The sequence below is a fragment of the Bactrocera neohumeralis genome, chromosome 3, assembly GCF_024586455.1.
Source record: "Bactrocera neohumeralis isolate Rockhampton chromosome 3, APGP_CSIRO_Bneo_wtdbg2-racon-allhic-juicebox.fasta_v2, whole genome shotgun sequence".
Taxonomy (NCBI): domain Eukaryota; kingdom Metazoa; phylum Arthropoda; class Insecta; order Diptera; family Tephritidae; genus Bactrocera; species Bactrocera neohumeralis.
In genome coordinates, this window is record NC_065920.1 from 47,633,742 (window position 1) to 47,647,906 (window position 14,165).

General features: G+C 37.2%; 2 protein-coding genes across 2 annotated transcripts in view; one reads left to right on the top strand and one right to left on the bottom strand.

The window, feature by feature from the left end:
• The window catches only part of LOC126752706 (uncharacterized), a 42,821-nt gene extending 40,512 nt beyond the window's left edge, over positions 1–2,309 (top strand). Inside the window, exon 4 of the mRNA XM_050463683.1 lies at positions 2,124–2,309. Coding sequence (XP_050319640.1) covers positions 2,124–2,165 — 42 coding nt within the window. The 3' untranslated portion in view covers positions 2,166–2,309. The remainder of the gene's footprint in view (positions 1–2,123) is intronic.
• The window catches only part of LOC126752644 (uncharacterized), a 216,203-nt gene that overhangs the window by 93,966 nt on the left and 108,072 nt on the right, over positions 1–14,165 (bottom strand). The gene's annotated exons all lie outside the window — the stretch shown is intronic.

Genomic DNA, 14,165 nt, shown 5'->3' on the forward strand with positions numbered 1-14,165 from the left:
TTATCAGTTCTTCGCCGCCGTGTTTGAATAGCTCGGTCGGTAATCCATCGGCCCCGCCGCTTTGTTTTTCTTCAGGCGGGTAATTGCTATTTGAACTTCTTCATGTCGGGCAATGGAACATCTGCTCTATCGTCATCGATTGGGGAATCGGGTTCGCCTTCTCCTGGCCTCCAGCCTGCTGAATGGCATTTGTCCGTAAAATTTTCGAGCATTACTTCTGTCAGCTAGTCAAGCTCTTCATACTCACGTATTTCCGCCTCTCTCTTTTTCTGTCTGCAAATGCGTCTCGTTGCGATATAAGCAGTCTTTTTTCCGCAGCGACACGGCACTCCTCATTGTCTGCTGTCTTTTGTGATTGCAGCTTCTCGGCGTCGAACCTTCCTTGTGTTTATTGACGTGCGTTTTTTGCTGCACAGAGACCCGGTGCGAATCTTGGCTGCAACAACATAGTGGTCCGAGTCGATTTTAGGAGCTCGGAGCGTACGCACATCTAGAACACTGGAGTCGTGTCTTCCGTCCTTCACAACATAATCGATCTGGTTGGTGGCTTTTCGATCCGGAGACAGCCAGGTAGCTTGATGAATTTTCTTATGCTGGAATCTAGTACCACAGATAACCATATTTCGGGCCCCGGGAAAGTCGATCAGCCTCGATCCATCATGTTTCCTTGTTGAGGCTGAATTTACCGACATTTGTGACAAAGGGCAGCTCTCATAGGTGCGCTCCAAGCGCTCATAGAAAGCATTTTTGATAAAAGAGTCGTTGTTGGCCACTCCCAAAATGAATGGCAATCAGAAAACTTTTCTCACTTGCGTGAACTTCTACAAATGACTCCATCCTTCCACACCATACATCACGAGCAATCAAATAAACAACTTGTAAATTACGCAGATTTTACTGATTTGGCTGTGCATTTCACATACTGACGCTTTTATTTAAAAATACATTCACATACATTTCCACCCATTTATACGCCCACATATCGTGATGTAGGTAGACTGTAATGTCTGCAAGCCACTGCGTATACGCGACATGCAATTTGTGTGCCTAAAAACTCTCAGAGTGAACGCTATGGGCTTATAACTGTAAATGTCAAACCGAAAATTGAGCCAGCGTAGGCAGGAAAAACAAAAAACTTAATGTACCCTACCCAGGATATGAAGATCTCAAAGAACTAATAAACACTACAAGGACTCTCACGTCACACCTGACATTTGTATGAGTATTTTCCATCTAGCAGTCATAGCATCTTAAGGAGGTCGAATTTCAATCTATGAAAATTAGTTTAGTTCGTTTACACTTTATTCTTGTGCAGATGAGATTCCAGAAAGAGATCTTCCGCCATATACAAGCAGACTAACATTAAGGTAGTTAGTATATAATTTACTATATAAGATACATTCAGAGATACATTTTTTTGCTCGTATCTCACAGAGAGGTTGAATTAGTTTTCAATCGCATGTTTAAGAATAATACTATTCAAAACTAAGTTAAGAGCTTAGATTTCCAAGAGTATTCTAGTTTAACCATCTCTGTCCAACAACTTATATTGCACCTTTTACATACTTACACTTGGATGTTCGTTTAATTCCAGCAGCATACACACCAAAATAAACATTAACATGATTATAGTATGAGAATGCAAGCACTTGTGATCTTACAGTTTGGCATTTGGCATTGGCACAATTTTCACAAAATGTTGCAGAACTGCCACAGTTAGAATTTTGTTCATATTCTGCTGAAATACAACCATTCGTAGAAAAAAGTAAAAAGTTAATAGAAGAAAACTAATAAGTGCACTTACAACACGTACGTATTTAGTATTTTGTGTGATGAAACCGCAGGAGGAGCAATTTACCAGAGCTGCAGGAGTGGTTGTTAACTGTAAACCCTTGTACCCGCCGCCGAACTGAAGGTTTATTTCAAGCATTCTAAACGGCTAACATTGTAGTATTTACTTACCCAAGCGGTTGCACTTTGTATATTAGTGTTAGTTTTGCATATGCACAGATATGTGAGTGTGTGCGAAAAAGGTTAACAGGGCTCAAAATGTTAAGCAAAATAGTCTTTAACAAATAAGTATTATCGCTTGTTCCTTTTAATACAAGAATTTTGATTTTCAGAAGGTCTCAATGGACTATTTGATGCACGTAGTACTTGTATAATATGTTTGTGCAAATTACGGAGCTGTTTTTATAAGTGAGTGATCAGTTTTTCCATAATTTGAGGTTTCTTCAGACTCCAAAAATAAATGTTAACTTCGGTATTGTCCTCTTACACCGCTACTAACGAGATCCTATCAAATGTATATATATTTATATGTATATATATAAATGACGAGCAAGACGAACAGATTTAGTTATGTCCGTCTGTATATACACGAACTTCTCGGTCTGTTTTTGTGATATCGATCTAAAATTTTGCACACGTCCTTCTTTCCCTAAGAAACTGCTGATTTGTCTGCACCACCGACATCGGACTACTATACCATATAGCTGTCATACAAACTGAACGATCAAAATGTCATCCTTTTATAGAAATGTATTACATTTGTCAAGATATCATCACGAAATTGTCCAAGGCATTGTCAAATTGTCATTTTTGTAAATTTAAGGCTTTATTGTATAAAAACGGTTCAAAAGTGTTTTCCCTTATTCCCTCAAAAAGCAATGTTTGATTAACACGCGAAATGCTTTATGATCCATTTTTTTGTAAACTAACACAAGTTGCTTTACAAAAATTCTATATTTTTTTAATACCTCATAGAAGATACTAGTAGAGTAATAGTATTATCTATGTAGATACATTGTCAAATGTGAAATTCTTTCCATTCAAGAACTTGATTCCGATCGTTCAGTTTGTATGGTAGCTATATGCTATAGTTAACCGATCTGACCCATTTCTTCGGAGATTACATTGTTGCCTTAGAAAATAATCTGTACCAAATTTGGTGAAGATACATTGTCAAATGTGAAAGTTTTCCATACAAGAACTTGATTCCGATCGTTCAGTTTATATGGCAGCTGTATGTTATAGTGGTCCGATATCGGCCGTTCCGACAAATGAGCAGCTTCTTGAAGAGAAAATGACGTTTGCAAAATTTCAAAAGGATATCTTAAAAACTGAGGGACTAGTTTGTATATATACAGACAGACGGACAGACGGACAGACAGACGGACATGGCTAAATCGACTCAGCTCAACATACTGATCATTTATATATATACTTTATACGGTCTCCGACGCTTCCTTCTGGGTGTTACAAACTTCGTGACAAACTTAATATACCCTGTTCAGGGTATAATAAGTTTGGGATGCAAACAGATCTCTACAAATATTTGGTTAGGTTAATGTTGACACAAATGTCCAAGATCGATATAAAACGATTTAATCAACCAGTGCTTGACCCTAGATACATCTATTGGAAAACGGAAATGTATAAGTGAAATATCTATAAAGAGACCGATGATATTTCCAATCCAGTCACAACATTTCAAGGAGCTTAATTGAACTGTGTCTTGATATTTATCACGTTAGTTTTCGCAGTCGTTCAAATTCAATAACTTTTGTAGAGGAATGGACGAATTGAACTCAGTTATACCATGCATTGATTCCAACGCATCTACTTAAAACATTTTTATAATTATTAGTAAAATCGTCAGCACTTTGTAAATATTTATTTTCGTTCGCCATAAACGAGCTTTTAGAAATAATTGATGTGGCCAGAATTAGTTAGCAAATTTGCAGGAGTTCACAAATACATGCACCCGAATGTATGTTTCATTCAAAAAATGATAATTAACCCCAATTTATCGTTTTGGATAAAGAAAGCTTACAACGTGAATGTGAAGAACCGTTACTTGTAAACCATCTCTAAAATCAGCTTGAAACATATTTGTTTGAGAAATGCCCAAAAAGGTTTATCAGTGTTATGAATTTTCTCCGCTCGAGTGTTACAGAATAATATAGGTTTAAACATTGTTCGCCTTACCCAATCGTATTAAAAGAACCTAACGGATATTACGTGTTCTTTCGCGGATACATTGTTTGGATGAGTTTGGGCGTACAAGAAAAATAAGTTGGTTACGTGTGCCTCGGTAGCCTTGAGTGGACAGTTTACATCGCAGCAGGTAGTTAAAACTTTTTTTAGGGAAGTTGGTAACCTGTTAGTGAAAATATGCTCTAATTAATTTATCGGTAATCAACATTGGTCAATGACCTCAAGGTCACAAAAGTCTAAAATTCCAACAACTTTCGAAAACCCAAAAAAAGGAGTCAAACAACTATCAAAATTTAGTGTTCGCAACTATTTGCTTTTCATTATTCTAAATAACATATGTAGATTTAGTGAATCAAAAAGGATAAGTCAAAAACACCAAACGAACTACGCCATCCATCACCAAAGCAAAACGAGCCAGTCGCAGTCAACACTCGGTTTCCACTTACGCGCTACACTTCCAGACTTCCGTCTCCAGAGCTACGAGTTTTGAGAGTTCGGAGTTTGATTGTGGAACACCCCTTCCGACCAAGGGCTTACTCGGCCATCGACCATTCTCCATCGGGCCAACTCTTTGCACATATCCTTGTTGAAAACTTTATTATTATTATTTGCCACAACCGACCAAAGCTATTTAAATACCGTGTCACATGTGTGTGGCTTGAGTTATTATGAATGCATATGCGGTGAGTGTGTGCAGTTGTAGTTAAGTATCCAGCGGAAAAAGTTAGACAACGAATCAACAAATAAAAGCAGCACCAAAATAAAATAAACGAATATGTTAGTGCACAGCACATTTCCGCTGATTTATTTTTATCGCAGACATTTTCTCACATTCTTTACTCTGAACCGCACAAGTTTATCGCTGCCGCACCCATCACAAGCTAACACAGGGCTCCGTTATTAGCAGCAATATGAGCAAAATTCAATTGACTGGTAAGTTAACTACAGCAACAACAAATAGTGGCCAAGTAGCATCGCAAAAGCACGCTTGATCTCACCTTACGGCATTTAGTTTGTTGATATCCAAGCATGTATATTTTACTTGAATGTTTTACATAAATATTAAGCGTTTGGGACAAGAACCGCGTGACTCAAGAACAGAAATATACATATTTTGCCATATCAAATCAAGCTGACATATAGCATTTCCTGAATTTAGGGTACAAAATTTTGAATTTAGCTAAAGAAATAAGTCAAAATTCGGCAATTTATCACCAATAATCATTTGGTTTTACCACCGTTGCACAACCATTTCAAGTATTATTCCACCTCCATACAGTGTTGTACAAAATATCGATAGAGTTTCACTGTAATATGAAAATACTTAGGTTAATTCATGCGTTGTCAGTTACCAATAAACATTTGGTGGATATCTTGGCCAATCGAAGGGTAGCTTAAGTGCTTAATCCTTTCCTATTTGCTCTACTACAAATGGCTTTAGAGGTTTGTCTTTGTCTTAGACGCCAGTAAGTTTTGGTAACTTACTATTCTTATACTTTAGCATTCTGTTGCTACAGAGCCAAATATATAGGGTTTCTTAGTACAAAAAAACTATGAGTTCGTAGAGTAAATGGTGCCACTGCGGTTCAGGTTAGTGGCGCGTATTACTTTTGATATCATTATGTTGAAGAAGAATCACCATGTCTAAAACCTTGTCTTGGCTCGGAGAGGTTTTTCCTGATTTTTACGGTGCTGATAGTAGTGGCTAACGTCATTTGCAAACAGTATGGTTTCGCATAGGGTGCCAAATTTAGGCACGGCATAGAATAGGCCGCTTTGTCAATGTTGTTGAAAGCGGGGATTTGTTTATTAAGGGTTAACCCGGTTGTTAAGATTAAGAATCTAAATACATTTGTGAAATCAAAAATTTCCAGTGAAAAATTCAACAATAGCTTATAGAATTATTGCAGCTGATCCAGCATCCCCTTCTCAACCGTCTAATATGACTTAAAGTCATTAATCCACAAAGTATTAAGATCTGTCTTGAAAATATTTGCATAGCTAATCCATTCAGATCCTTTTCATTTCGGACTTTAATGCTAAATCTCGTCAAAGGATAGCTGATCTAGGTTTCATGTATATATTGGTGTGAGAAACTGCTCCAGAAGCCAGTAAATCCATTTTCGAGCTTCAAAATAAATTCATATGGTAGAGCGGAAAAAATATGTTCAATGGGAAATTAAAAGGTATAAAGTAAAGGTGATTATTAACTTACCTATTCCATGAAAAGGATATCTTCCTTTCAGGTAGCTGGAATTTGGCCCCTCTCTTTGATTTTATTTCAATATTTTAGCCTTGTCCTCTATGAAATAAAGTTCTATATAGCTTGAATGGGACGAGATATAAGGCACGTGTAAGGTACCAATAAACTAACGACTGGAAGAAGTGCATATATTGCTGCATCTATCTTTTTGAGGTTTTGGGATCATGAACTTTATAGTCGGTCAGTTATTTTTTAGTTACACGGAAACTCTCGTCTGGATAGTTCTTCAAATTTCATTTGACTGAGAGATTTCGAGTCTTTTTGGTTTGGGTTTTTTGCGTATTGTAAATTTGGTCTGTAAGGAAAAGCCGAGTTAAGGAATGAAGAATTTGTGCGGAACAAATGGTGCACACACCTTTCGTAGGCCCAAATGTTCGGTAAAAATGCGATAAATCGATGTTTTGGAGATGTTCAACTCCATTTACATGAATTTCAATGATGATTTCGGCTGATTTTTGAAGAATTCACGCACAGTTTCGATGGAATTTCCAGTGATGATGGATTTTGATTAACTCACATGTTGATTGTCATATATGTATGTATGCCCTCATGACCACTTTGAAAACGTTGAAACCACTCACGCACTCTGCTAGTGGATAGGCAATCATCGCCATAAACTTGTTTCATCAATTGAAAGGTTTCGATAAAAGTTTTACCAATTTTAAAACAAAATTTAATGTTGGCTCTTTGTTCGAAGTTCATTTTTGCACCGATAACACAAACATACTTATACTTAAAACGCGATAACTTCACTTCCAATCTATGAAATGTCATGAAACTCTCACTGGACAATCGATAAAGATAGTAGATTAACGTACTAGTCGACATACACATATATATGTAGATGGCGCCACCAAGGGGCGCTAGATTCAAAATTATTATAACTTTGGAACGCACATTGTATATACAGATGGCCATAAATGAAAACGTTTGAAACTCAGTGGGTTTTTCTCTTTTTAATTCAATTCAAACTGTTTAATATCAACAAAGTATAATCAGTTTCACTATAACCACCAGGAACCCCAAAAATGAGTTAGTTATTCGGGGTCAGTGAGCATTGACATCCTTATCTACCCCTTCACAAATTCAACCTTGGATTGAGTCTCCTATCATGAATATTAATCCAAATGAAAGAGTTTTATAAGGTTAAGTAAATTAGTCCTCAATCAACTAGCCCACATTCATCCACAAATTATGGCTAATGGGACTCCAACTGCGAACATAACAAGTAGTATAGATACGATTAGATAGTTGATTACCATGACGACGGTAACAGACTTAGAGTATTATGTGCAGTTCTTTCTAGAGCCAGATGAAAAACTCCTTTAATTGGACAACCGCCCAGAACCTAGCATATCTGCTTAGGTGCTTTAGTTATATTTCCGCTTTTGCGCTTAAATTTTTAAAATGTGAGATCCGAAATAATGTTTGCGTCTTGGCTCACACGTTACGGTTGACAGTTATAACTTTAAAGTCGTAGATAATTTCCTCTATCTTAGAACTAATATTAACACCAAGAACAATATTAAAAATCCAACGCAGAAAAACCCATCAAGTTCTACTTTGAATTGAGGACGCAGTTAAAAAGTAAAGTCCTCTCTCGACGAACAAAGACCAAACTCTACAAGTCCCTCATTTTTAAGTGACAGCGGCTACGCTAGCTAGGTCATGTTGTCCGGATGGTAAAGAATATTCCAGCTCTCAATAGAATTGAGTACCCGCTGGTGGCAGCAGAAGAAGAGAAAGGCCTCCACTCCTTTGGAGAGATCAGCTGGAGAAGGATGAATCGTGATATCAATACGAATCGGCGCCAAATAGCGAAAATTAAAGACGACTGGCGCTCTATTGTTAACTCGGTTATAGCTGCGTAGACATGACTTATGGCATGGCACCATTAAAGAAGAAGACGAAAACTCTTCTGTGTGCAAAGCGTTAACTAGTATTTTCTGAGTATTTAACAAGCCATCAGCGAACCACAGGAAACCAACGGAATTTCTCTCTGCAGTTAGTGAGACGGAAGTACATTCCTTCATTTTACTAGTCTTGAACATACGGACAGCGAGCTCAAGACTAATATCGTTGCTACTATCGGAGTAGAGGAAAGGAATCTAAACTTTGGAGAAATATGTAGATCTACTGCTACCTTTATGGCCACTGTACAATAGTTAGGAAGCATAAAAATGGAGCTGATGTATAGTTCCTGACGGTGTACTAGCACCCTAAATGGAGATGTCTCCCAGCACCAGCTATCTACATACTATCATTTCTGAAACTACAAACAAAAACCTATGTAAAAGCACCTCATGTGAAAAATGAATAGAGAGAGCTATGCGAACAATAAGTCTGAGTCTTCAATATTTTGACGAGCTTTTGGAAAAGTATCTGGAAATTCACTAGACATACCAAATGATAGAGGATGCCGAATAAACTGGCGCAAAAGGAAAGGAAAAAGGAACTTGTGCGGTGCATTTTTCAAATAATACAGATGCAATGCTTTTAGTGCCATTCTGGTTTAATTTAAATGTTGCAATTTGATGCTGAAACTGTGTTTAAAGAACTCAGAGCTTAATTTAAATTTTCCATATATTTCATAAGTTCAAAGTTTAATGTAAAATTTTGTGCGAAGGGAGTTTTAAGAAACTCTGAGTTATATTCTCAGCTCCCCCACAATGACTTTTATATTTAAAATACCCTCTTTCCTTTTTGCGAAACGAAAGGTACTTTAAGTTAATGAAATAACTGCGGACAATTAAAATTGACAAAATTTAAACGAATGAGGGCAGTTCAGAGTTTAACATGAAAATGGAAGCAGAAAATATGAGGGAGCCCTCATAACCACTGCAGACTCAAATGCCGCCACCTTCGCTTACATACCACCCAAAGCAATGTATGTACATATGTCAGGAAATGTTTGCAAAGGAATGTCGTGCACACCAAGACAAGCCAAAACAAGGCCTTACCGACCAGCAACTACAGGAGTTGGCGAAGACTAAGGGTAACCATGCCAGGAGCAAGCAGGGAAATAATTTAACACACATGATTGCTGCAACTGTCCCATTGCATGTTGGAACCGTGGAATACCGACTGTGCCAGGCAAAACACAAAAAGAAAATGTAAAAGGCAGAGAACTAAAAAGCAGAAAACCTGAAAGCCAGAACAAAATAAACAAACAACAACAAAAGAAGAAGAAAAAGCGACCCAAGCAAAGCGACAAATAACAAGTAAGGAAGAGCTAAGTTCGGGTATCACCGAACATTTTATACTCTCGCATGATAAAGTGATAATCGAGATTTCATTATCCGTCATTTACATATTTTTCAAATACCGTATTTGTGTAAAGTTTTATTCCGCTATCATCATTGGTTCCTAATGTATATATTATACAGAAGGCATGTATATATTATATTGGAAGAAGGCGTGGTTGTGAACCGATTTCACCCATATTTCGTATATGTCATCAGTGTGTTAAGAAAATATTATATACCGAATTTCATTGAAATCGGTAAGTAGTTCCTGAGATTTTTGGTTCATAAGTGGGCGACGCCACGCCCATTTTCAATTTAAAAAAAAAAGGCTGGGTGCAGCTTCCTTCTGCCATTTCTTCCGTAAAATTTAGTGTTTCTGACGTTTTTTTTTAGTCGGTTAACGCACTTTTAGTGATTTTCAACATAACCTTTGTATGGGAGGTGGGCGTGGTTATTATCCGATTTCTTCCATTTTCGAACTGTACATATATGGAAATGCCTGAAAGAAACGACTCTATAGAGTTTGGTTGACATAGCTATAGTAGTTTCCGAGATATGTACAAAAAACTTAGTAGGGGGCGGGGGCCACACCCACTTCTCCAAAAAATTAATGCCCCTCCCTAATGCGATCCTTTGTGCCAAATTTCACTTTAATATCTTTATTTATGGCTTAGTTATGCACTTTATAGGTTTTCGGTTTTCGCCATTTTGTGGGCGTGGCAGTTGGCCGATTTTGCCCATCTTCGAACTTAACCTTCTTACGGAGCCAAGAAATACGTGTACCAAGTTTCATCATGATATCTCAATTTTTACTCAAGTTACAGCTTGCGGACGGACGGACGGACAGAGGGACAGACAGACATCCGGATTTCAACTCTACTCGTCACCCTGATCACTTTGGTATATATAACCCTATATCTGACTCTTTTAGTTTTAGGACTTACAAACAACCGTTATGTGAACAAAACTATAATACTCTCCTTAGCAACTTTGTTGCGAGAGTATAAAAAAATTTAGAAAATGTGAGATGTTGTGCGGTCATATGCGAGTGAGTTTGTATGGCATAGAACCGGAAAGAAACTCAGGCAACAGTGGAAATACTCAAGCGAGACTATTGGTCTGGGAAAAATTAGCGCTACTTCACATTGTGGCTGTTAGGCGCATGCCTTGAGACAGTTATTGCCTTACAGTTTTGACATACACACTCTCATATACGCCAATATTAAAGTTGATACGCTCGAGTACATTGACATGCAGTATTTTAATATGCCTCGGCAAGCAGGATGCCGGAAACAACATATTATTCGTCTATAATAGCGACCACCACAAAAAGTGGCATTAGCTACGCCACGGGATTTTCTCACTTCATACGGAATAGTGGTCAGATGTAGATACGTGAAATAACTGCTTATATATATAATATCATAACAAGAAGGCGCCTAATTTGACATAATTGTTTTGTAAATGAGATCTCGTCCTGTGGAATTTAAATTAAGTTTTTCCTTCTCAAACGAAGCCAAACTCATTTATATCCGAAAGTTATAGGCAGAACTATCTTTTTTTCTGTTAAAGCACACATACCACAACATTGATATCTTTCAGAAAACCTTCAATTAACACTAAAAGCTCGGTATCCGATATATGCATAAAGCAACTCAAAATTTTTGAACTTCATATATTGGCTATAAAGGTTAATTTGTCAACAACATAGCACTACTAAAACTTATCTCTGAATTTCTCCGTTTCATTAAGATAAGCCACAAGTAAAGTCAAACGGATTTAAAAAACCTAATACAAGTAAACACGTTCCAAAGTAAACACGACGTTTTTAATCTAGCGCCCCCCTGGCCATCAATATGTCGACTAGTGCGTTAGAGTCTACTATCCTTACTGATTGTCCAGTTAGAATTTGAAGACATTTCATGGATTGGAAGTGAAGTTATTGCGTTTTAAGTGTCAGTATGTTTGTGTTATCAGGGCGAAAATGAGCTTCGAACAAAGAGCCAAGATTAAATTTTGTTTTAAATTGGCAAAACTTTTACCGAAACGTTTCAATTGATGAAACAAGTTTATGGCGATGATTGCCTATCCCGTAGCAGAGTGCACGAGTGGTTTCAACGTTTTCAAAGTGGTCGTGAGCACATAAATGACGATAAACATGTGGGCCAACCAAAATCCGTGATCAAGGGAAATTCCATCGAAACTGTTCGTGAATTCATCAAAAACCAGCTGAAATCATCATTGAAATTCATGGACATGGAATTGAGCATCTCCAAAACATCGATTTATCGCATTTTGACCGAATATTTGGGCTTACGAAAGGTGTGTGCACGGTTTGTTCCGCACAAATTAACTGACGACCAAAAATTGCTCAGAATCTAACACTCGAAGGATGATTATTTGACCAAAAATTACATTTTAACCATTAACGACTCCCCGTATTCACCTGATTTGCCATCGTGCGACTTCTCTTTTTTGGAAAAATGCATTTGCCCATGAAAGGAAATCGTTATGCAGACGTAGAGGCCATTCAAAGGCTTGCAACGGCATACGGGCGGTCATAGCGGCCAACGAGCTAAAACACTCGTTCGATATGCTTTTGGACCGTACAAAAAGCTGTCTTAAATTGAAGGAGACTATTTTGACTGAAATAAATTGATTTTGTTTTTTTTTTTTTTTAAGTCCTGTTTACTTTGGAACGCACCTTGTGTTAGAAGATAGGCAGTATATTCATGCAATTTTGTCCACTTTGGCTCAAGAATTCATTCTATGCATTATTTCACCCATATATGCATTATAAAGTCAACCAGAAGTTTGAAAACATTTACATTAGGCCTATGCGGTTTATGGGAAGTACTGACATGAGTTTATACCTTTTCAGCACTGGGACGAAATACGACATCCAAAGAATTTTATACTATATATACATATTCTTAATATAACTAATACACTGACAGAAACACGAGATTTATTAGAAAAACGAAAATCCTTATATGTAGTATATGGGAGTGGGGGTGTTATCGACCAGGTTTCATCCATTGGTCAAAATACCACATACTATTAACATGCCTTATACTAAAAACCCAATCATATAGAGTAAAGTCTGCCAGATGTTCGAAAATCCTGATATTAGTTATATAGGAGCTAGGCCAAGCTTTCTCTTAAATTTATCTATTTTATCCACTAAGATACACTGCTATTAATAAAACACGCTCTCTTATTATATATCTCACACATTGACCGACATTTTCGATCAATTATAGGTACCGGGGTCCATATATGCGGTATCTCGAGGCTTGAACAGTTTTTGTTGGATTTGTTGGTGGCACACATTATAGCCATTATTCGCTCAAAGTTTTATCGAGTTCGAGACTGGAAAGCGAAAGAATCAAAAGAAATTTAAAATTGCGTTATATAGGAAGTAGGCGTGGTTGTAGTCCGAGTTCCTCATTTTGTGACATAGGAATATAAAAAGAATGCCACGCATCAAATTTTGTCGAAATCATTAGGTCGGGTCACAAGATATAGTATTTCACCAAAAACTGGACGGAGTCACGCCTATCGTCCAAATTTTACGCTGACTCCCACAAAGCCCTCTCATGCCATCCCGGAAGTAAAATTTATTGTCTCTGTCGTATTTAGTTATTGATTTATTGCGCTTTTAGTTAGTTTTTAACAGTACCGGGATGTGAGCGGGGTTATTTTCTAATTTCATCCATTTGCACATTGTCATAAGGAGTTCTTTTAATATTCGTGCTAAGGGAATTTGGTTTTCGTAGCATTAGTGGTTTAGGAGGTATGTACATTAAACTAATTAGAAGGTCCACTTTTCCAAAATTTTTCGCCCGCAAGTGCCCCTTGCTACTGTGATCCTTTGTCTCAAATTACAGTGTTAAGTATATCTTAATTAAGTGCTTAGTTAAGGCACTTTATATGTTTTCAGTTAAGGGCAAATTGTGGACGTGTCAGTGGTCCGGGGATGCCCATCTACGAACTCGAAATTGCTTTTGTATCAAGGAATCTGCGTACCAATATAGCTCAATTTTTACTCAAGTTACAGCTTGCACGGAGGGACGGATGGACAGACAAACATTCAACCGGATTTCAACTTTTCTCGTCACCCTGATCATTTATACATATATATCCCTATATCTATCTCGTGTAGTTTAAGGTGATACATACATCCGTTCGGTGAACAAAATTATAATACTCAGTTTTTGTGGTTGTATTCCGATTTTGCTTGCTCTGCGTTTATTGTATTATTCATCGAAGTTAGTTAAAATTGGTTATGTAGTATTTAGTTCTAAAAGATCCCATGTAAAGATGGGCGATCAAAATTGGATAATAGGAGTGGGTATTATCCAATTTTGATCTCTCACTCCTTAGAAGCCTTTCGTACCATATAGGATTTGATGTTTACTGCATAACCGTTACATGGGATGTATACGGGGTTATCAGCTCATGTTAACCATTTTATTGAGATATGTACTTTAAAGCTATTAGGAATTCGTTTTATTAATATATCTCAATTTTAACTCAAGTTTAAAGTTTACATAGACGGACGGACAAACAGCCAACTAGAACTCAACTCGTCGCTTCTGAATACCAAATTTTGTATTACGATAAAGAGATAACACTATTTGTGTTATCCCGTCGAC